The 23846-nt window shown below is 45.6% G+C and overlaps 1 protein-coding gene and 1 pseudogene across 2 annotated transcripts; one reads left to right on the top strand and one right to left on the bottom strand.

Moving 5' to 3' along the window:
* Window positions 1–139: 139 nt before the first annotated feature.
* Window positions 140–23386, bottom strand: mrpl35 (mitochondrial ribosomal protein L35). Of its 2 annotated transcripts, none has more exons than XM_070866855.1 (4): window positions 23317–23386; window positions 15106–15298; window positions 9460–9601; window positions 140–567 (listed from the first exon to the last, which is right to left on the bottom strand). In XM_070866855.1, exons 1-4 carry the CDS (start codon window positions 23339–23341, stop codon window positions 379–381), a joined length of 549 nt encoding a protein of 182 aa, XP_070722956.1. In that variant the 5' UTR covers window positions 23342–23386; the 3' UTR covers window positions 140–378. The 2 variants fall into 2 exon arrangements, with proteins under 2 accessions (XP_070722956.1, XP_070722957.1); XM_070866856.1 differs by lacking the exon at window positions 140–567 and adding an exon at window positions 576–1022.
* An 83-nt stretch (window positions 23387–23469) lies between these two features.
* Window positions 23470–23586, top strand: LOC139251519 (5S ribosomal RNA; annotated as a pseudogene).
* Window positions 23587–23846: the final 260 nt, after the last annotated feature.

The following is a 23846-nucleotide window of genomic DNA, read 5'->3' on the forward strand; positions in this document are numbered from 1 at the left end:
TGTGCTACTAAAGAGCCAGATCAGAAGTGCCAAGGCCGCAGACCAAATCACCTTTGGCAGGGACTGGTACCCAACACAGAATCTGAAGTTCTTTTTCAAAATAAAAAATACAAAATATAAAAATACAACATCATTACTCTTCGAGGTTACACAGTTTGGAAGTTTTATTATGGAATATTAAATACAGACGTGTGTTACAAGAAATATTACAGGCAAAGGAATATGTCTCCCAGCTTTCCAACATTCACATTGTCAGTGATTCTGAATAAAGTTGGTCAGCATTAAACTCCAAACATATTCTTCATAATGGGTGCTTCTTCTGTTCCTGGATTAATGCAGTGAGCAATTACAGATTTTGCCAGGGCCCTCACCACATCTTCAAACCTTCAGGTTTGTTCGATCATGGTACATCTGGTACGGATCATTCACATACCAATTCCGCCTTTTCCAGAAGTCTGTCGTCATTTTGTCCAGCAGTTTGCTTTGGGTCTTGTTGCAGATGACATGCTGTCGGAGTCGACGTTTTCTGGCAGGCCTTTTCTTCCAAAGCCTTTTCTTATAACCCGCCTGAAACAAAGGGGAGCATTGTTGACGATCTGAGCAGCATGACGCATTTGCATTCCGCTGCAACTGACCAGAGCATTGGTGAGACCACACCTAGAGTACGGCATAAATTTTGGTCTCCTTATTTAAAAGGAGGGATATACTTGCATTGGAGGCAGTTTGGAGAAGGTTCACCAGGTTGATTCTTGGGATGAAGGGGTTGCCTTATAAAGAAAGGTTGAGCAGGTTGGGTCTGTACTCATTGCCGTTTAGAAGAATAAGAGGTGATCTTATTAAAACATACAAGATTCTGAGGAGGCTTGACAGGGTAGATGCTGAGAGGATGTTTCCCCTCGTGGGGGAATCTAGAATGAAGTTTCAGAATAAGGGTCGCCCATTTAAGACGGAGATGAGGAGGAATTTCTTCTCTCAGAGGGTCGTGAATCTTTGAAATTCTCTATCCCAGAAATCTGTGGAGGCTGAGTCATTGAATATATTTAAGGCGGAGATACATATTTTTGAACGACAGGGGAATCAAGAGTTATTAATAATAATATTTATTTAAATAGCACCTTTAACGTAGTAAAATGTCCCAAGGCACTTCACAGCAGTGTTACAAGACAAAACAGATACATTTGACACCGAGCCACAAAAGAAATTACGGCAGATGACCAAAAGCTTGTTTAAAGAGGTAGGTTTTAAGGAGCGTCTTAAAAGGAGGCTAGAGAGGTAGCGAGGTGGAGAGATTTAGGGATGGAGTTCCAGGGCTTAGGGCCCAAACAGCTGAAGGCACGGTCACTGATGGTTGAGCAGTTATAATGAGGGATGTTCAAAAGGGCAGAATTTGAGGAGCGCAGACATCTTGTGAGGTTGTGAGGCTGAAAAAGATTACAGAGATAGGAAGGGGCAAGGCTATGGAGTGATTTGTAAACAAGGATGAGAATTTTGAAATTGAAGCATTGTTTAATCGGGAGCCAATGTAGGTCAGAAAGCACAAGGGTGATGGGTGATCATGACTTGGTGCGAGTTAGGACACAGGCTGCTGAGTTTTGGATGACCTCAAGTTTATGTAGATTAGAATGTGGGAGGCCAGCCAGGAGTGAGTTGGATTCGTCAAGTCTAGAGGTAACAAAGGCATGAGTGAGGGTTTCAGCAGCAGAAGAGCTGAGGCGGGGCAGAGGCGGGCAATGTTACGGAGATGGAAAAGGCAGTTTTAGTTATGCCACTGATATGTGGCTGGAACTCATTTCAGGGTCAAATATAACACCTAGGCTGCGAACAGTCTTGTTCATCCTCAGATTGATGCTAGGGAGAGGTTATGGAACGCAGTTTGTGGCGGGGACCAAAGATAATGGCTTCGGTCTTCCCAATATTTAATTGGACAAGATTTCTGCGCATCCAGTACTGGATATTGGACAAGCAATCTGACAATTTAGATACCAAGCAGGTGTCGAGAGAAGTGGTGGAGTGGTGTCGTTAGCGTAGATGTAGAAACTGACTCCGTGTTTTCAGATGATTTTGCCAAGAGGCAGCATATAGATGACAAATAAGAGGGAGCCAAGGACAGATCCTTGGGGACACCAGAGGTAATGATGCGGGAGTAGGAAGAGAAGCCGTTGCAGGAGATTTTCTGGTTACGATTAGATAAGAATGAAACCAGGCGAGTGCAGTCCCACCCAGCTGGAGGATCGTTGAGGGATTGGAAGAGGATGGAGTGGTCAATTGTGTCAAAGGTTGCACAGGTCTAGAAAGTCAAGGAGGGATAGTTTACCTTTGTCAGTCACAAAGGATGTCATTTGTGACTTTGACGAGAGCCGTTTCGGTACGGTGGCAGGGGTAAAAACCAGACTGAAGGGATTCAAACATGGAGTTCCGGGAAAGATGGTCACGGATTTGGGAGGCAACAACACGTTCACGTACTTTGGACAGGAAAGGGAAGTTGGAGATGGGGCGATAGCTAGCAAGCAAAGCGGGGTTAAGGGTTGGTTTTTTGAGGAGAGGGGTGATGACAGCAGATTTGAAGGAGAGGGGAACAGTTCCTGAGGAGAGAGAACTGTTAACAATGTCGGCTAACATGGGACCAAAAAAGGAAGTTGGGTGGTCAGCAGTTTAGTGGGAATAGGGTCAAGGGAGCAGGAAGTGGGTCTCATGGATAAGATGAGCTTGGAGAGATCAAGAGGGGAGATCAAAGAGAAACAAACTAGAGAAAGATGCGAGTTTAGGGCTTGTGCAGCTGGGAGCCTCAGACGAAATTTGGCCCAGTGAGCTAGGGGAAGGAAGGAAACTGGCAGAGGCAGCTGATCGGATGAAACATTGAAATCTAGAAAATAGGAGCAATAGTAGGCTATTCGGCCCATTGAGCCTGCACTGCCATTCAATATGATCATGGCTGATCCTCTATCTCTACACCATATTCCCGCTTTTCCCCCATATCCCTTGATGCCTTTTGTGCCTAGAAATCTATCTATCTCCTTCTTAAATATATTCAATGACTTGGCCTCCACAGCCTTCTGTGGTAGAGAATGCCACAGGTTTACCACCCTCAGTGAAAAAGTTTCTCCTCGTCTCGGTCCTAAATTTCCTACTCTGTATCCTGAGACTGTGGCCACTTATTCTAGACTTCCCAGCCAGGGGGAACATCCTCCCCGCATCCAGTCTGTCCAACCCTGTCAGAATTTTATAAGTTTCCAATGAGATCCCCTCTCATTCTTCTAAACTCGAGTGAATTAGGGCCTAGTCGATCCAATCTCTCCTTATACAACAGTCCTGCCATCCCAGGAATCAGTCTGGTGAACCTTCGCTGCACTCCCTCTATGACAAGTGTATCCTTTCTTAGGTAAGGAGATCAAAACTGCATACAAAAATATAAGAAATAGGAACAGGAGTAGGCCATACAGCTCCCTCGAGCCTGCTCCGCCATTCAATAGGATCACGGCAGATCTGACCATGGACTCAGTTCCACTTCCCCGCCTGCTCCCCATAACCCCTTATCGTTTATGAAACTGTCTAATTCTGTCTTAAATGTATTGAATGTCCCAGCTTCCACAGCTCTCTGAGGCTGCGAATTCCACAGATTTACAACCCTCAGAGAAAAAATTCCTAATCTGTTTTAAATGGGCGGCCCCTTATTCTAAGATCATGCCCTCTAGTTCTAGTCTCCCCCATCAGTGGAAACATCCTCTCTGCATTCACCTTGTCAAGCCCATAATGTTATACGTTTCGATAAGATCACATCTCATTCTTCTGAATTCCAATGAGTAGAGGCCCAACCTACTCAACCTTTCCTCATAAGTCAACCCCCTCATCCCCGGAATCAACCTAGTGAACCTTCTCTGAACTTCCTCCAAAGCAAGTATATCCTTTCATAAATATGGAAACCAAAACTGCACGCAGTATTCCAGGTGTGGCCTCACCAATACCTTATATAGCTGTAGCAAGACTTCCCTGCTTTTATACTCCATCCCCTTTGCAATAAAGGTCAAGATTCAATTGACCTTTCTGATTACTTGCTGTACTTGCATACTATCCTTTTGTGTTTCATGCACAAGTACCCCCAGGTCCCGCTGTACTGAAGCACTTTGCAATCTTTCTCCATTTAAATAATAACTTGCTCTTTGATTTTTTTCTGCCAAAGTGCATGACCTCATACTTTCCAACATTATACTCCATCTGCCAAATTTCTGCCCACTCACTTAGCCTGTATGTCCTTTTGCAGAATTTTTGTGTCCTCCTCACACATTGCTTTTCCTCCCATCTTTGTATCATCAGCAAACTTGGCTACATTACACTCAGTACCTTCTTCCAAGTTGTTAATGTAGATTGTAAATAGTTGGGGTCCCAGCATTGATCCCTGCGGCACCCCACTAGTTACTGGTTGCCAACCAGAGAATGAACCATTTATCCCAACTCTCTATTCTGTTAGTTAGCCAATTCTCTATCCATGCGAATATATTACCCCCAACCCCGTGAACTTTTATCTTGTGCAGTAACCTTTTATGTGGCACCTTGTCAAATGCCTTCTGGAAGTCCAAATACACCACATCCACTGGTTCCCCTTTATCCACCCTGTTCGTTGCATCCTCAAAGAACTCCAGGTGCGGTCTCACCAAGTCCCTGTATAACTGCAGTAAGACAGCCTTGCGCCTGTACTCAAATCCTCTTTCAATGAAGGCCAACATACCATTTGCCTTCCTAACTGCTTGCTGCACCTGTATGTTTGATTTCAATGACTGGTGTACAAGGATACCCAGGTCCTTTGTACATCAAGATCTCCCAAGCTATCACCATTTAAATAATACTTTGTCTTTATGTTTTTCCTACCAAAGTGAATAACTTCACATTTATCCACGTTGTACTGCATCTACCATGTGTTTGGCCACTCACTCAATCGCCTTGCAGCGTCTTTGCATCCTCCTCACAACTCACAATCTCCCCGAGTTTTGTGTCGTCAGCAAGCTTGAAAATATTACATTTGGTTCCCTCATCCAAATCATTTATATATATATTGTGAATAGCTGGGGCCCCAAGCACTGATCCCTGTGGTACCACACTAGTCACTGCCCGCCACCCCAAAAAAGACCTGTTTATTCCTACTCTGTTTCCTGTCAGTTAACCAATTTTCAATCCATGCCAGTACATTAGCCCAAATCCTATGTGCTTTAATTGAGATGATCTCAATCTTTGAGACAAAGAAGTCCATGAGCTCCTCATACTTTCTTGTTGGAGGCGAGTGTGGTGGAGACAGGGGAGAGGGGTTTAAGAAGATGGTTAGCCGTAGAGAATAGTATCCAGGGGTTATTTTTGCATTCCAGAATGATCCTGGAATAGTGGGCAGTTTTTGTAGACAGAGTAGGAACCGGTAATGTTTTGTGTGTTCGAGCCTGATCAGGCAGTGAATGGCTAAACTCTAGTGAATACAGGCCCAGTCGATCCAGTCTCTCCTCATATGTCAGTCCTGCCATCCCAGTCTGGTGAACCTTCGCTGCACTCCCTCTAGGGCAAGTATATCCTTTCTTAGGTAAGGAGACCAAAACTGCACACAATACTCCAGGTACAGTCTCGCCAAGGCCCTGTATAACTGTAGTAAGACATCCTTGCTCCTGTACTCAAATCCATGCGCCCTTTTGACTTGAGGGAGTGAAGATGAGGGCTGTACCAGGGGGAACGGCCAGAGTGGGAGAGAGTGATCTTTTTAATAGGGACTAGGGCATCAAAGTTGGTGGTGAGAGTGTGGTTGAGCAGATTGGTGGCTGCAGAAATGTCATTGTTAAAAGAGGGCCAACAGTTGGACAGTTTTGAGTTGATAAGTGCAGTTTTAAGAGTTTGGAGAGTTTTTTTTCCGGGGCGGATGCAGAAGGAAGAAGGTTTGGATTGGGGAAGGGGAATGGGGGTAGAGAGCGATACAAGGAACTGGTCAGAGATGGCTTTACCTTTAATTGACACAGTTGGAATAGCAAGGCCACGAGAGATTGCAAGGTCAAGGGGGTGGTGTGAATATGGGTTGAGGAATTTACATGGAGGAAGAGATTAAGGGAGGACAGGAGGGTAGTGAACTCAGAGGAGAGAGAGCATGATGAATTAAAATGGATGTTGAAGTCACCGAGGATGAGAAGTCGCTCGGTGCATAGGCTGAGGGAGGAAAGCAGTGAGGATATATGGGTGGGTGGTAGAGAACGAGAATTTTGAATGAGCAGTGAGAGAGGTGAATAAAGTGAGATGTTCAAAAGATAAGAAAGTGCCGGAGGATTGGGGGAAAGACCAAGGTATGATTTGGTAATGAGAGCTATACCTCTATCATGGCGATCTGGGCGGGGCAAGTGGCGAAAGGTATAGTTGGGAGGGGAGGCTTTGATTAAAAGGTACTGTGTCCTTATCCCTCAGCCAAGTTTCCATTAGTACCATGATGTCGATGCAGTCATTCACGATAAGGTCATGGATGGCAAGGGCCTTGTTTGCAAGTGCAAGGAGATTTTGAAAGGATCCATGATGGCTGATCTACTCCCAGCATACACATGGCCATTGCTTGGTGGGATGAGTTGGACGGGGAGGAGATTTGTAAGGTTAGCCTCCGCAGGGCAAGCTGGGCGGTAAGGTCAGTGAGAGAGTAGGATGGGACAGTTAGGGTTGCTGCTTGTGAGGAGACAGCGACGAGTGCTACGATGGGCCCTTCGGAGAATGCCAAGAGAGGCACAGAGGGAAGCTGTAGGCTTGTCTAAAAGGAACGGTGGCATGAGAGTAGGAAGGTTGTACAGTAATGAAGTGTTGGCGTAGGGATTTCTGTATATGAGAGAGGACAGATGAGAAGCGGCACATCGACATTAGATACTGACCAGGGAGGGAAAGAGAGAAAAAGCAGAAGAGTTATGGGGAACAGGCAGGAAAGTGGAGTTGAGGCCAAGATCAGATCAGCCATGATCTTATTGAATGGCGGAGCAGGCTCGAGGGGCCGAATGGCCTACTCCTGTTCCTATTTCCCTTATGGTTCAAAACCCGATAGGGCTGCCTGTTCATTCTCAATTAATGACGCTGAGAAATGGAGACAATTTGCCACTTTCATCGGCAAGTAGATTTGAGTGAAAGGAATGTCCCAAATTCACTTGCGTCTCATCTTTAGCTCCTTTTATCATAACTACTGGGAAATGCAAACTGATATACATTAGAGGAAATAGCATTAGAAAATGATTACAGAATATTAGTATCACATGCTTGCACGTATTCCATAGATTTACCTGCACGCTACAATTTTGTTTTTGCAACCATTGCCCCACGCCGAGATGTTGTTGGTCAGTAACTCCACCTAGACCTTCAATTCAACTTAATTAATGCATTTTCAATTTTCTAATTATATTTTTGTTTTAAAAAAATTATATATTGCCGTGCATTTCTTAATAGTACATTCTATTGGAATTACAACTGAAAGTTTTTGGGGATTATTTACCCTCCGGATGTAGCCAACACTGGGTCTCCTAATCTGAGGAAGGACATTCTTGCTATTGAGGGAGTGCAGCAAAGGTTCACCAGACTAATTCCCGGGATGGCAGCATAACATATGAAGACTAGATCGACTAGGCTTATATTCACTGAAATTTAGAATGACAGGGGATCTCATAGAAACATATAACATTCTGACAGGATTGGACAGATTAGCTGCAGGAAGAATGTTCCCGATGTTGGGGAAGTCCAGAACCAGGGGTCACTGTCTAAGGATAAGGGGTAAGCCATTTAGGACCGAGATGAGGAGAAACTTCTTCACTCAGAGAATTGTGAACTTGTGGAATTCTCTACCACAGAAAGTTATTGAGACCATTTTGTTAGATATATTCAAAAAGGAGTTAGATGTGGCCCTTACGGCTAAAGAGATCAAGGGGTATGGAGAGAAAGCAGGAATGGGGTACTGAAGTTGCATGATCAGCCATGATCATATTGAATGGTGGTGCAGGCTCGAAGGGCTGAATGGCCTACTCCTGCACCTATTTTCTATGTTTCTATGTTTCTAATTCTGCACTTATTGGCCATCCTTAGCTGCCACCTTCTTGAAGCAACGGTTTGTACAACTAAATGGTTAGTTAGCTTGGTGGGGCACTTCAGAGGACATTAAAAATCAATCACCTAATGTGGACTAGAATCACATGTAGACAGGACCATGTAGAAGTGGTAAGTTCCCTTTCTTAGACATTAACAAATTAGTTTTTTTTTTAAAACTAAAATCCAGCAGCTTTCATCGTCATTTTCTTTTGGGCCCAAGTTATAGACACAAGTATCAGTTTGGATGATCTAGACACAAATACCCTGGGAGTATCACTTGCAAAAAAGCAGCTGCTGAGAAAAAAAACGGACTGTAATGTTTCCTTCAGGTGACTCAAATAAATGTCGAGACCTTACTTAGAATCGACAACAACTTACATTTATATAGCATCTTTAATGTAGCAAAACCTGCCAATGTGCTCAGAAGCGTTACCAAATAAAATAGGACACTGAGCCACATAAGGAAATATTAGGACAGGTGATCAAAAGCTTGGTTCGAAGTAGGTTTTAAGGACCGTCTTAAAGAGAGAGGTTTAGGGAGGGAATTCCAGAGCTTAGGGCCTAGGCAGCTGAAGGCACGGCCAAGGGTGGAGCGATTAAAATCATTTATGATAGGAGATAAATGGGGAGAGTCTATGATAGTACAAAACTATAAGAATTACATTTTATCATTCCATAATTTCTCATGGTATTATCCTATATTTATCAAACTGAATGGTTAAATAGTTTACAGTGGTCATTTCTCAAACTAGGAATCAAAATTGATTTTTTAGAGGTTAATGGAAATTATTGAGTATAGTTCCAGAGCTGGGTGGGCAAAGAGTAAACAAACCTGGGCTGCACCTCGAGGGGGAATTAAAAACAAATCCCAAGTCCTCTCCTGGAAAATATTCTGCACATATCGCCACTATCCTCAGTCCCTGCATTTCACTGAAGTAACTGCAGATCCTCATCCTCAAATCCCTCCTTGCACTTGCTCCAACTCATTTGGGAATCTGTGCCAGTTCCAGGTCCAACTACTCACTCCGCTCCTCTGACCTTGGATTGCTGCTTGTTCCTTTTGGAGTCTCGGGGAATCAAGGGATATGGACATCGGGCTGAAAAGTGGAGTTGAGGTCGATGATCAGCCATGATCTTATTGAATGGCGGAGCAGGCTCAAAAGGGCCGGAGGGCCTACTCCTGCTCTATTTCTTACGTTCCTTGCTCCACCATCTGGAAACTGAACATTCATCCCTTTGGAATTCTTTCCCACAACTACTTCACTGTCCTATACCTCTCCCTGCCCTAAAAAAACTCCTAGAGAAATTCCTACATTATGTTGTTAACTCATGCTGTGATACTGTAATAAAAGAATTGTATCCCTTTGAATGCAAAATGTTGGAAACACGCACCTTTCTGCGCACCCAGAGACCACAGTGCAGCCGCAGGAATCTTTTGACAACAGATTTCACCGACTTCCGTTTTCCTTTACGCAGACTGCAGTAAGTAAGTGCTCGTATCGGCTGTCGAAAACTGGGAGCACAAGGAGTCACGCTACACACGAGAGAAAGAATATGCACATCAATACAAAATGTACAGAATTTCATCATTCCTTATATACCTTAAATGAATCATGTTTCTCTGATCAGTAATTTTGGCCACATATATTTTTACCCTTTTGTCAATATCAGAATTCTATTTATAGCTTCAGCAAATCCTGCTTCAAAAAATTGTTTGTGTGTGTCAGATCCATCAAGTAAGTAAAAGGCAAACGGTAGAAAAAATAAATACTACTACAGCCTAGACATGGCTACCAGAGTATTTATACTGGTTAAGCTGGACCAGATTTAGGAACACTATACAGGTGTATATGGTAGGCGGAGAGCAGACCGCCTAGAGAGTCCAAAAGTGGGGAACGAGCCAACAGTAAAAACCTTGATATATTTAAGTTAACTCTCTTGATCTTCAACATTGTAAACTGAAACGTGAAAAAATTGACACAACCAAGTAGGTGGTGAACAGCAGTAGAGAGAGACCCATCTCTGATTCCCTTACAGTTTCTAACCTCATCTCTGCTACCAGGAGCACACTAGAAGGGAGATTGGACCCAGGACAAGCTACCTGTAGACTGTGAGGTTTTAAAATCAGGGGTAAAAGCAGAAAACATCAGCATCTCCTCCTCTTTTAGATGCTCACTGATCTGTATATTTCCATTATTTTCAGGTTTCTAGCAATCATGGGCCTCCCTTTTATCCATCCAAATTGATTTATTTTATTAACTATGTGCAAACTATATAATGAAATAATAGTTCTTAGACACGTATGTAGATGAAAGCCAATAGGTGTGCAGTTAGTTTTTGATACAAATACTAATAAAATGTAGCAATCATCTTTCATGTTGAAGATGCCAGGCCTTTATAATGAGTTGTTTGGATTTATAAAAGCTAGTGGCCAAGGTGTTGATTTAAATTATTGTTACAGGTTTAGGGTTTTGCCTAAGGTAACTTCTCGGCGTCAGTGACATCAGTTGCTGCCGTAAGCAGATCCTACATGTCTTGCTTTCCAGATTTGACTCACACTGCCCAATACCTACTTACACAATAGCGTAACTCAGGACGCAACAACGGTATTCCTCCTTGTGACCTAAACTGGATATTTGTGTCATTTGCACACGTGCTTCGCCAAGTTCTGCGAAGACAGACCAAGTAAGCACTTGGTGAGACGAGGCCAGATACTAATCATTAAGCTGCTCTATTCCACAGCGGATTCACACAGTTATGATCAGATTCATTTTATTCAAACAGTACAACTTGTCTTTGTGTAACAAGAAAAGTTCCACTTCCCCATATCAGTGGGTTGACTTACGTCACGTGAACAAAATAACAATTAAATAAACCTGTACGCCAAGCAACTTTCTGTTTCAATTTTATTTTTAAATTGACCTCGCGCTCTTTTTGCAGGACCTCACTGCCTTTCTGTGTTTTTATGTCCCTCTGTTCACAGCCGAAAAGGAAGGCGTGCCAGACACAGCTGGTCAAGTGCCTGTGACCAGTGGCTTCCCAACACAACGAGTGTGAGGTTTATATTGATTACTGAAACAAACCAACAAACTACTCACTTGGTCTTTGGTGAAAATAACTTCCATTAGCTTATTAAATAACCATCGCCTCAGTCCCTTTTCAAACGTGTGCAAATACACTCTACTTTGAAACACAAGAACTTTTATTTATATAGCGCCTTTAACATAGTAAAACATCCCAAGGTGCTTCACAGCAGTGTTATAAGACAAAGCAAATAAATTTGACACCGAGCCACACAAGAAGAAATTATGGCAGATGACCAAAGCTTGGTCAAAGAGGTAGGTTTTACGGAGCGTCTTAAAGGAGGAAACAGAGGCTGAGAGGTTTAGGGATGAAGTTCCAGAGCTTAGGACCCAGGCAGCTGAAGGCACGGTCACCAATGGTTGAAGTTATAATCAGGGATGCTCAAGAGGGCAGAATTTGAGTAGCGCAGACATCTCATGCGGTTGTGAGACTTAAAGAGATTACACAGATAGGAAGGGTCAAGGCCATGGAGGGATTTGTAAACAAGGATGAGAATTTTGAAATCGAGACATTGCTTAACCGGGAGCCAATGTAGGTCAACAAACACAGGGGCGATGGGTGATCGGGACTTGATGCGAGTTCGGACATGGGCTGCCGAATTTTGGATGACCTCAAGTTTACATAGTGTAGAATGTGGGAGGCCAGCCAGGAGTACGTTGGAGTAGTCAAGTCTAGAGATAACAAAGGCATGGATGAGAGTTTCAGCAGCAGATGAGCTGAGGCAGTGCGGAGGCGGGCAATATTAGAGATGGAAATAAGCGGTCTTTGTTATGCCGCGGATATGTGGTTGGAAACTCATTTCAGGATCAAATATGACGCCTAGGTTACGAACAGTCTGGTTTAGCCTCAGATAGATACTAGGGAGAGGGATCGGGTCAGTGGCTAGGGAATGCAGTTTGTGGCGGGGACCAAAGACAATGGCTTCGGTCTTCCCAATCTTTAATGAGAGAAATTTCTGCTCATCCAGTACTGGATGTCGGAAAAGCAGTCTGACAATTTAGAGACCATGAAGGGCTCGAGAAAAGTGCTGGAGAGGTAGAGCTGGGTGACGTCAGCGTACATGTGGAAACTGTCTTGCGGATGATATCGCCAAGGGGCAGCATGTAGATGAGAAATAGGAGGGGGCCAAGGATAGATCCTTGGGGGACACCAGAGGTAATGATGCGGGAGTAGGAAGAGAAGCCATTGCAGGAGATTTTCTGGCTAATTTGCCTAATCTGCCAGCATGCGAACAGCACTTAAAGCCTTTATGCACCCTCTGAAGACAGTAATCCAGCTCCACTGCCAAGGTAAATAAATACACTTTGAATCAAAAAAAGCACTACTGGATTTGAATAAACATAATCCCCATAACAATCAAATAAAATCAGACTATGCTGCAGTGACTAAATTCAATAGTGCACCATGAACTCAACTACAAATCCAAATTGGACTAATTTACCACGGTCTGGTCACGTGGCCATGGCTCAGTGGTAGCCCTCTCGCCTCGGAGTCAGAAGCTGGTGGATTATAGGAACAGGAGGAGGCCATTTAGCCCCTTAAGCCTGCTCTGCCATTCAATGAGATCATGGCTGATCTGTCACCTAACTCCATATACCCACCTTTAGCCCATATACCTTAATACCTTTGGTTAACAGAAACTATCAATTTCAGATTTATTAACAATTGGCCTAGCATCAACTGCCATTTACAGAAGAGTTCCAAACTTCTACTACCCTTTGCGTGTAGAAGTGCTTCGTAACTTCACTCCTGAAAGGTTTGGCTCTAATTTTTAGACTATGCCCTGAGCCATAGATTCCCCAACCAGTGGAAATAATTTCTCTCCCTCTCTCTCTCTCTCTCAGTTCCCCTTAATAGCTTGAAAACTTCAATCAAATCATCTCTTAGCCTTCTAAATTCCAGGGAATACAATCCTAGTTTGTGCAATCTCTCGTCATAATGTAACCCTTGGAGTCCAGGGAAAATGTTGGAGTCCATTATTAAAGAAGCAGTAGCAGGACATTTGGATAAGCAAAATTCGGTCAGGCAGTCAGCATGGATTTATGAAGGGGAAGTCATGTTTGACAAATTTGCTGCAGTTCTTTGAGAATGTAACAAACAGGGTGGATAAAGGGGAAACCAGTGGATGTGGTGTATTTGGATTTCCAGAATGCATTTAATAAGGTGCCACATAAAAGATTACTGCACAAGATAAAAGTTCATGAGGTTGGGGGTAATATATTAGCATGGATTGAGGATTGGCTAACTAACAGAGAACAGAGAGTCGGGATAAATGGCTCATTCTCTGGTTGGCAACCAGTAACTAGTGGAGGTGCCCCAGGGATCAGTGCTGGGACCCCAACTATTTACAATCGATATAAATGACTTGGAAGAAGGGACTGAGTGTAACTTAGCCAAGTTTGCTGACGATACAAAGATGGGAGGAAAAGCAATGTTTGAGGACACGAAAAATCTGCAAAAGGACAGAGACAGGCTAATTGAGTGGGCAAAAATTTGACAGATGGAGTATAATGTTGGAAAGTGTGAGGTCATGCACTTTGGCAGAAAAAAAAAATCAAAAAGCAAGTTATTATTTAAATGGAGAAAGATTGCAAAGTGCCGCAGTACAGCGGGACCTGGGGGTACTTGTGCATGAAACACAAAAGGATAGTATGCAGGTACAGCAAGTGATCAGGAAGGCCAATGGTATCTTGGCCTTTACTGCTAAGGGGATGGAATATAAAAGCAGGGAAGTCTTGCTACAGCTATACAAGGTATAGGTGAGGCCACACCTGGAATACTGCATGCAGTTTTGGTCTCCATATTTACAAAAGGATATACTTGCTTTGGAGGCAGTTCAGAGAAGGTTCACTAGGTTGATTCCGGGGATGAGGGTGTTGATTTATGAGGAAAGGTTGAGTAGGTTGGGCCTCTACTCATTGGAATTCAGAAGAATGAGGTGTGATCTTATCGAAACGTATAAGATTATGAAGGGGCTTGACAAGGTGGATGCAGAGAGGATGTTTCCACTGATGGGGGAGACTAGAACTAGAGAGCACAATCTTAGAATAAGGGGCCGCCCATTTAAAACAGAGGTGAGGAGAAATTTCTTCTCTCAGGAGGGTTGTAAATCTGTGGAATTCGCTGCTTCAGAGAGTTGTGGAAGCTGAGACACTGAATAAATTTAAGACAGAAATAGACAGTTTCTTAAATGATAAGGAGATAAGGGGTTATGGGGAGCGGGTGGATAAGTGAAGCTCAGTCCATGATCAGATCAGCCGTGATCTTATTGAATGGCGGAGCAGGCTCGAGTGGCCGTATGGCCTACTCCTGTTCCTATTTCTTATGTTCTTATGATTCTGGTAAATTACAGAACACCAAGCAGTAGCCTAGCAATAGCTCCCCGATCGGTCTACAGAGTGGTGTGTGAAGCAGCGGAAAAAATACTGCAGGTAAACAATCTCCTTTTCTTTGTTATTCTTTAATGTCCCTCCGAGTTAGGTCCCTTCACGCAGTGCAATAATTCCTGATCAAGAGGACAGGGAAGCATCCCGTTTCCTTGCCCGTAGCAATGCTGCTCCGTAAACTAGGAAGAGTATGGACGTCACTCACAAAAGCTGTCCATTTTGGCTGGAAAACTAGGACAATCAACAGAAACACCCAGGCAGGAAGGAAAACGCAAATAAAGTACATGCCTAGTGTGGGAAGAAAGGTTGTGTCTAAACTGAATAGAAGAAGAAAAATACAATAAGTTGAAGAAGAAAATAGTTAGATATGCTTATAGAAGACAGAGTTATTCCTGTTACCAATAGTAAAGAACTGAGTGCATCTGTATGTACACACCAAGGATACAAATTAATGTGATAGATAGGCTTTCATTTTTAAGTCACAAGGGAGAATCACCTGTCTGAACTAATAAGCTGCAGCAAAATGCACTTTCTATCCTGACTGTTAAATTTCTATTTTTAAACTCACCTCTTGAGAGCAGAGTGTTTATGTGCACAAATAAAGTTACTCTCCAAAGGTGATCCAAGTTTGGTTACTGTGGAAACGGTCGGAGATTGAACATGTCGGAGGTTGAAGGTGGTAAACCTGGAGGCCAGTTGTATAACGGAGGAGCCTCTTGAAGCATTTTTCTGGGTCAAAGGAATGATGCACCTCAATGTTCCTTGCAAGATAATAGAGAGAACACATTTTCTTAAAATTAATATTTTCAACTACAGGTCTAAGTCAGTTCAGAACGGTTAAGCACTGGCGCAAATCCTGCCTGAATGGTCAGGTGCTAATAAGAACACAGAAATGTTAAGTCCGCAAAGGCCACTTAGCCTACCAGGCTGGTCCCAGTGTTTCAGAAGTATCATACCCCATGATACCTCACGCTCCACCATCTTATATTCTAGGTACTTATCCAACTTCCTCTTGAACTTGTTGATATAATCAGCTTCGATTGCCTCCCTCAGTAGTCCATTCATATGTAAACTAGTTGCAAATAAATTGCCATTTCACTCTCCTTTCTTCTAAGTTTGTTATGCCAATTTTCCAGCGTAAGTTCATTTGTATAATTTTGCACAATTCCAAGTGCAGACTGGTAGTGGGAGTGAAAAAAAACATGTACCCAAGTGAATCTTAAAAGGATGCGGACATGTTGAGGAACAAAATTCTGAAAGCATCAGGGAACAAGCAGGAGTCTGCAGGCAAGTGATGCAGCAGACCAAATTAAGGTTGCGCTGCATGACATATTTATGAAAGCAGCTGCCCTTTTTCCCCCTCCACAGTACCGTTATACCCTCGATCTGCATTACAGCGTGCTTGCAAAGAGGTGCATTCCAATTTCAGGTCACAGTTGACTATTGCTGAATGTGCATATGTTGCATTGTTGATGCAGATGCCCTCGCAGTTGATGCTATTGTGTTCCGAGCACAGATGAGGCTGCACACAGGGAGGTTAAAGTAACAGTGACCTCAGTCTTTAATAAGACACTCCAGAGTGAGGAACAGGCCTTAGGGGCCGACTTATATACAGTGCTCCCAACGGATGCTGGGAGCCCTTGGGACTTCAGGGGATGAGCTCCCTGGTGGCAGAACATGGGAGTGCATGCTTTACAGATAAACAACATCACTCCCCCCACCGCCCCCTCCCACCCCCAAAGTCAAAGTGAAAACTATTTACAAGGTGAGGTGGTCGGGAGACTTTCTTTCCCTGGTGGACCAACTTGGTACAAATGTCAGTTCTGGTGTGTTGGCTGTGCCCTTGCTGGGCTGGCGTGTTGTTGGCCCTGCAGGGCTGCTAGGTGAGCCTGGCCTTGCTGGGCTGTTGGGCATGATGGGTTCGATTTCCTGGTCCGGCGTGGTGTCGTTGATCCTTTGGATATGTGTTGTGGGCTTGAAAAAGGTGGTGTCTGCTGTGGGTTGTTCAGGGCAGTCTGTGAACCGCAGCCTCGTTTGGTTCAGGTGCTTTCTGCAAATTTGTCCATTGTCTAGTTTAACTACAAACACCCTATTCCCTTCTTTAGCTATCACCGTGCCCGCAATCCACTTGGGACCATGTCCATAGTTTAGCACATACACAGGGTCATTCAGATCAATTTCCCGTGACATAGTGGCGCGGCCATCGTTTACATTTTGTTGCTGCCGCCTGCTCTCTACCTGATGATGCAGGTTGGGGTGAACCAGCGAGAGTCTGGTTTTAAGTGTCCTTTTCATGAGTAGCTCAGCCGGGGCCACCCCTGTGAACGAGTGGGGTTTCATGCAGTAGCTGAGCAGTACTCGGGACAGGCGGGTTTGGAGTGAGCCTTCTGTGACTCGTTTGAGGCTCTGTTTGATTGTTTGTACTGCCCGCTCTGTCTGCCCATTGCAGGCTGGTTTAAACGGGGCCGAGGTGACATGTTTGATCCCATTGCGGGTCATGAATTCTTTAAATTTGGCACTGGTGAATCATGGCCCGTTGTCACTGACCAGTATGTCAGGCAGGCCGTGGGTGGCAAACATGGCCCTCAGGCTTTCAATGGTGGTGGTGGCTGTGTTTCCCGACATTATTTCACATTCAATCCATTTTGTAAAAGCATCCACCACCACCAGGAACATTTTACCGAGAAACCGGCCCGCATAGTCGACATGGATCCTCGACCATGGTCTGGAGGGCCAGGACCACAAACTTAGTGGTGCCTCTCTGGGCGCGTTGCTCAACTGAGCACACACGCTGCATTGCCGTACACAGGACTCTAAGTCAGAGTCGATACCGGGCCACCACACGTGGGATCTGGCTATCGCTTTCATCATTACTATACCCGGGTGTGTGCTATGGAGATCCAAGATGAACGTTTCCCTGCCCTTTTTTGGTAGCACTACGTGGTCACCCCACAACAGGCAGTCTGCCTGAATGGACAGCTCGTCCTTTCGCCGCTGGAACGGCTCTTGCATTTCAACGGGGATGCTGGCCCAGCTCCCATGCAGTACACCGTTTTTTTTTACTAGGGACAGCAGAGGATCTTGGCTGGTCCAAGTCCTAATCTGGCGGGCCGTGACAGGTGATTTATCATTTTCAAACACTTCCATGACCATCAACAAGTCTGCAGGCTGCGCCACCATCAACAAGTTTGCAGGCTGCGCCATTTCCAGCCCCGTGGTAATGCAATGGTAGCCGACTGAGAGCATCCGCACAGTTCTCGGTGCCTGGCCTGTGGCGGATGGTATAGTTATACACTGATAGCGCGAGTGCCCACCTTTGTATGCGGGCTGAGGCATGAGTATTTATCCCCTTGTTTTCAGCGAACAGGGATGTGAGGGGCTTGTGATCGGTTTCCAGCTCAAATTTGAGGTCAAACAGATACTGATGCATTTTCTTTACCCCGAACACATACGCTAATGCCTCTTTCTCAATCATGCTGTAGGCCCTCTCGGCCTTAGACAAGCTCCTGGAGGCATAGGCGACAGGTTGCAACTTCCCCGCAACGTTAGCTTGTTGTAATACACACCCGACTCCGTACGACGACACGTCACATGCTAGCACAAGTCTTTTACACGGGTTATACAATGCAAGCAGCTTGTTGGAGCATAAAACGTTTCTGGCTTTCTCAAAAGCAATTACTTGTTTTTTTTCCCCATACCCAGTTCTCACCTTTGCACAATAACATGTAGGGGCTCTAAAAGGGTGCTTAACCCTGGTAGGAAGTTACCAAAATAGTTGAGGAGTCCCAGGAACGACCGCAGCTCCGTGATGTTGTGTGGCCTGGGCACATTCCTGATAGCCTCTGTCGTGGCGTCTGTGGGCCGAATTCCGTCCGCCGCGATCTTTCTCCCCAAAAACACTTCTGTTGTCATGAAGACGCATTTCGACCTCTTCAGCCGCAGCCTTCCGCGATCCAGTCGCTGGAGGACCTCCTCCAGGTTTTGTAGGTGCTCGGCGGTGTCCCAACCCGTGACTAATATGTCGTCCTGAAAGACCACCGTGTGTGGTACCGACTTGAGTAGGCTCTCCATGTTTCTCTGGAAGATCGCTGCAGCCGACCGAATTCCAAACGGGCATCTGTTGTAGATGAACAGTCCTTGTGCGTGTTGATGCAGGTGAGGCCCTTCGAAGACTTCTCCAGCTCCTGCGTCATGTAGACTGAAGTCAGGTCGAGCTTGGTGAACATCTTGCCTCCTGCCAGCGTCGCAAATAGGTCGTCTGCCTTAGGTAGCGGGTATTGGCCATGTAGCGAGAAACGATTAATAGTTACTTTATAATCGCCGCAAATCCTGACCGTGCCATCACTTTTGAGTACTGGAACAATCGTGCTGGCCCACTCGCTGAATTCCACTGTGGAGATGATGCCCTCGCATTGCAGCCTGTCCAGCTCGATTTCCACTCTCTCCCTCATCGTGTGAGGTACCGCTCACACCTTGTGGTGAATGGGTCGTGCCTCTGGGACCAAGTGGATCCGCACCTTCGCCCCAGAAAAGTTTCCAATGCCTGACTCAAAAAGGGAAGGAAATTTGTCAAGAACCTGGGTACATGAGGTCTCATCGACATGTGATAGCGCTCGGACGTCATCCCAGTTCCAGCGGATTTTGCCCAGCCAACTCCTTCCAGTGTGGGGCCATCGCCCGGGACAATCCAGAGTGGCAGTTCGTGCACCGTGCCCTCGTAGGTGACCTTGACCATGGCACTGCCCAGGACAGTGATAAGCTCTTTGGTGTACGTTCTCAGTTTCGTATGGATGGGGCTCAGGGCTGGTCTGAATGCCTTGTTGCACCACAGTCTCTCAAACATCTTTTTACTCATGGTGGATTGGCTAGCGCCAGTGTCCAGTTCCATGGCTACAGGTAAGCCATTCAATTTTACGTTTAGCATTATAGATGGACATGTCGTCGAAAATGTGTGCACCCCATGTACTTCAGCATCTGTCTCCTCTCTGAGGCTCGAAATTGCTTTGATCTTCCTCTGCCACGTGGTGGTTAGCAGGTTTTGCAGAGCTTGCAGCTCGTTGGAGGTGCCCCATTGTTCCACAGCTCTTGCAAACATACCCTTTGAAGCGGCATGAATAGGCTGAATGGAAGCCTCCACAACGCCAACAAGGTGTGAATTGCCTTGCATTCATCCTTTGTTGGAGACTCAGTCATCTGGGTCACCCGAGGCCTGCTGGCAATTGCAGACTCGTGGGTTCTGCCCTGTACATTTCTGCTCGCAAACACAGTTCCTGTTAATTTATGAACATTGCTAGCACTTGTGTGCTGAGAGATTTGTTTGGTGTTATCACTGGTGGACATAAACGCCTGTGCTATCGCAATGGCCTTACTGAGGGTCGGTGTCTCTACAGTCAAAAGTTTTCGTAGGATGGTCTCGTGGCCAATGCCCAGTACAAAAAAGTCTCTGAGCATTTGCTCCAGGTTACCATCAAACTCACATTGTCCTGCAAGTCGCCTTAGCTCAGCGACGTAGCTTGCCACTTCCTGACCTTCAGATCGCTGGCACGTGTAGAACCGATACCTCGCCATTAGCACGCTCTTCCTCGGCTTAAGATGCTCCCGAACCAGTGTACACAGCTCCTCATATGACTTATCTGTGCATTTCACCGGAGCCAGAAGATTCTTCATAAGGCTGTAGGTCGGTGCCCCGCAGACCGTGAGGAGGACCGCTCTCCTTTTTGCAGCGCTTCCTTCTCCGTCGAGCTCGTTGGCTACAAAGTACTGGTCTAGCCGTTCGACATAGGCTTCCCAGTCCTCACCCTCCGAGAACTTCTCCAGGATGCCCACAGTTTGCTGCATCTTTGCGATGGATTCGTATCCTCGTCGCCAGTTATTGTGTTCCTAACACAGATGAGGCTGCACACAGGGAGGTTAAAGTAACAGTGACCTCAGTCTTTAATAAGACACTCCAGAGTGAGGAACAGGCCTTAGGGACCGGCTTATATACAGTGCTCGTAAGGGATACTGGGATCGCTAGGGACTTCAGGGGATGAGCTCCCTGGTGGTGGAACATGGGAGCGCATGCTTTACAGATACACAACAGATGGCATTGGCTCAATGTCTACATATCTGCTGACCCAGACGAGGAGAAGCTAAGTTCCCCATGGTCTAACCAGGCATATATACCAGGGTCTGCAGAAATAGTTGGTGGCATCTTGGTAGATGCAGCCAATGCATCAATGCTGGCTTTCAACCCTGGCATGCCTTCTTTCATATATACCATGTAAAATGTATATCCAGCAGCATAATAGTCAGTCAAGCAATCAACATATCTTAGTGATACCATTATGCGTTTGCTGTTGCAGTTTCCCTTGGGAAGAGAAGCCTCCACCAGGAGACCACCTACCAGAGTGAGATGATATCACCGGTCTGAAGATGAAAGGTGGTGGGTAGGCACACAGAGCACCTCTTGGGCAGCCTGACCTGCTGACATTCCTCTGTAAGGCCACGTCGTCTTCCAAATAAATCGGCTCAGAGTATTACAATTGGAAAAACTCAGGAGAGCCTAAGCGCCAGCAATCCCCACCTCCCAAAATGATCATGTATCTTTCCAATTTGTGCCTTTCAAACAAACTCCCACTTGACCAGTCAGTCCCCAACAACCCTGGATCATTTAACATGGGTTGAACTTGACGTCACGTGCATATGCCAGTTAATGATACAGGCAGAATGTCAGATGCCCACTTCAGCTCCGACCAGGAAATCATATGGGACCAATAATAGATGCAGATTAGGCAGAACCAATTTCCACCAAATTTACCACTGTCATGCCCCATCTGTACTTGATTTTGGGGGCACAACAAAGACTAAAAACAGTCCCAACGGTCTCAAAAAGAACAGTGATGATTGTTAAGAGTCCAGCACGTTGAAATCCTGGTCTGTCAGTTAATTTTTGTAGGGCAGTGGTAGAGGTGCTACCATTGGCTGCAGGGGGTGGGGAAAAGAGGGGAAAGAGAATTATTCAGGGTTTGTGGCAAAGCAGTCCATACTCCAACAACCCTCTACATAAAACAATTTCTCCTATCCTCTATAGAACCAGAAAAGTTTACAGCACAGGCAGATATCTGCATTAGCCATCCCATTGTGCCTGCCAGCTATTTGCTGGAGCAATCCCACTGCCCTGCTCTCTCTTTCTCTGCTTTAAATATTTATCTATTTTTCTCTCAACTATGCCGTTGTTACCGCTAGGCTTGACTATTCCAACACACTCCTGGCCGGCCTTCCTACTTTCTATTTCCATAACCTTGAGGTAATCAAAAGCTCTGCTGCCCGTGTCCTAATTTGCACCAAGTTCCGTTCATTCATCACCCATGTGCTCACTGACCGACATTGGCTCCCGGTTAAGCAACACCTCAATTTAAAAATTCTCATCTTTATTTTCAAATCTCTCCATGGCCTATTCCAGCCCTACAACCCTCCCAGAGATATCTGCACTCCTCCAATTCTGGCCTCTTAAGCATTCCCGATTTTAATTCCTCCACGATTGACAGCTGTGCCTTCAGTTGCCAAAGCCCTAAGCTTTGGAATTTCTTCCCTAAACGTCTCCACCTCTCTCCCCCTTTTAAGTCACACATTAAAACCTATCTCTTTAACCAAGCTATTAGTCATCTGCCCCAACATCACCTTATGTGGCTCAGTGTCAAATTTTGTTTGATTACGCTTCTGTGAAGCGCCTTGGGATGTTTTACTACATTAAAGGCGCTATATGAATACAAATCGTTGTTGTTAAAAGATGCAGGTGGTCTCTGGCCCTGTGGCAAAAGCATTGCCTGCATTCCTCCTACTATAGTGTCAGCTGCAGCTCACCGAGAGCATGCAGAAATCAAGCGCAGGCAGTGGAAAGAGTGTGCAGCAGGCCTGTTCCACCCACCCTTTCTGTCAACAACTATCTGTCCCACCTGTGACAGGGATTGTGGTTCTCGTATTGGACTGTTCAGCCACCTAAGGACTCACTTCAGGAGTATAAGCAAGTCTTCCTTGATTCCGAGGGACTGCCTATGATGATGGTGAGTGGGAAGCCCACTCGCCTGAGTCAGAAGGTTGTGGGTTCAAGTCCCACTCCAGGAACTTGAGCACATAAATCTAGGCTGACACTCCAGTGCAGCGCTGAGGGAGTGTTGCTGGTCAGAGGTGCCGTCTTTCGGATGAGATGTTAAACCTGCCCTCTCAGGTGGACGTAAAAGATCCCATGGCACTATTTCAAAAGAAGAGCAGGGGCGTTATCACCAGTGTCGTGGCCAATATTTATTCCTCGATCAACATAACAAAAACAGATTATCTGGTCATTATCACATTGCTGTTTGTGGGAGCTGGCTGTGCACAAATTGGCTGCCGCGTGTCCCACATTACAACAGTGACCACACTCCAAAAAAAAGTACTTCACTGGCTGTAAGGCGCTTTGTGACGTCCGGTGGTCGTGAAAGGCGCTATATAAATCCAAGTCTTTCTTTACAAGGGAAGATCTGGATGTTGGAGGTCGGGGCAGGCTCCCAATCAAATTGCCCCTCCGCTGCCTCGGTTCACAGAGGAGCAAAGGGACGGGGGACGGGACAGCTTGACCCTGACAGGGCCCCGGTCTCAGCAGCCTCCTCTCCACTCCACTGCTCTCAGGTGCCGTGACCTTCGTCCAGGCCAAATCTCAGCCGGCGAGAGGTCTGAGGCCTGCAGGTGGGCGGGCGGGCGGGCGGTCCGCCCCCAGCCCCACGCTCCCCATATTCCGCATTATCCCGACGGCACTCACCCACCGCGCTCCTCAGCGCCGCCATCTTGACATTTCGCCTCTCACTCCCACCTACGGCGGCTCCGCCCAGTCAACACCGACCGACTCGCGTAATTCAAAATGCTCCACCAGCCAACCGTCTCCCTGATTAGGTGAAGGCGGGGGGAGTTGTGCACAAGGCCAATCTAATCTGAAAATACCTGATCTCGTCTGATCTTGGAAGCTAAGCAGAGTCAGGCCTGGTTAGTACTTGGATGGGAGACCACCTGGGAATACCAGGTGCAGCTTTCTCCCCTTTTATAGGGGGTCACTTGTAAAATATGTAATTTTAATGCCCTAAAAAAAACACCAAAAAAAACCCTACAAAAATACAAAAAAAACCAAAAAAAACAAAACAAAAAAAAAAGGGCCTTGGCAAATGTTTGGAGTGTCCCCCAGATCGGGGGGCACTTGATCTAATGTATTTTGTTTACTCTAAAAGAGTTGACAGCTTTGTTCTTAGTCAACATATTTCCTGCAAGTGGCTCAAGGAATCCCCTAAATAAACATTT

This window comes from Pristiophorus japonicus, chromosome 2 (genome assembly GCF_044704955.1).
Source record: "Pristiophorus japonicus isolate sPriJap1 chromosome 2, sPriJap1.hap1, whole genome shotgun sequence".
Classification (NCBI taxonomy): Eukaryota; Metazoa; Chordata; class Chondrichthyes; family Pristiophoridae; genus Pristiophorus; species Pristiophorus japonicus.

What these genes read in the sequence shown, in the direction of transcription:
- mrpl35 (XM_070866855.1), bottom strand. Translation starts at nt 23,341, where the DNA reads ATGGCGGCGCTGAGGAGCGCGGTGG. An exon ending in GGCGCTGAGGAGCGCGGTGG is followed by an intron (nt 15,299 to 23,316) that starts GTGAGTGCCGTC and finishes TTATCTTGCAAG; the next exon opens with GAACATTGAGGTGCATCATT. An exon ending in AAACACTCTGCTCTCAAGAG is followed by an intron (nt 9,602 to 15,105) that starts GTGAGTTTAAAA and finishes TCTCGTGTGTAG; the next exon opens with CGTGACTCCTTGTGCTCCCA.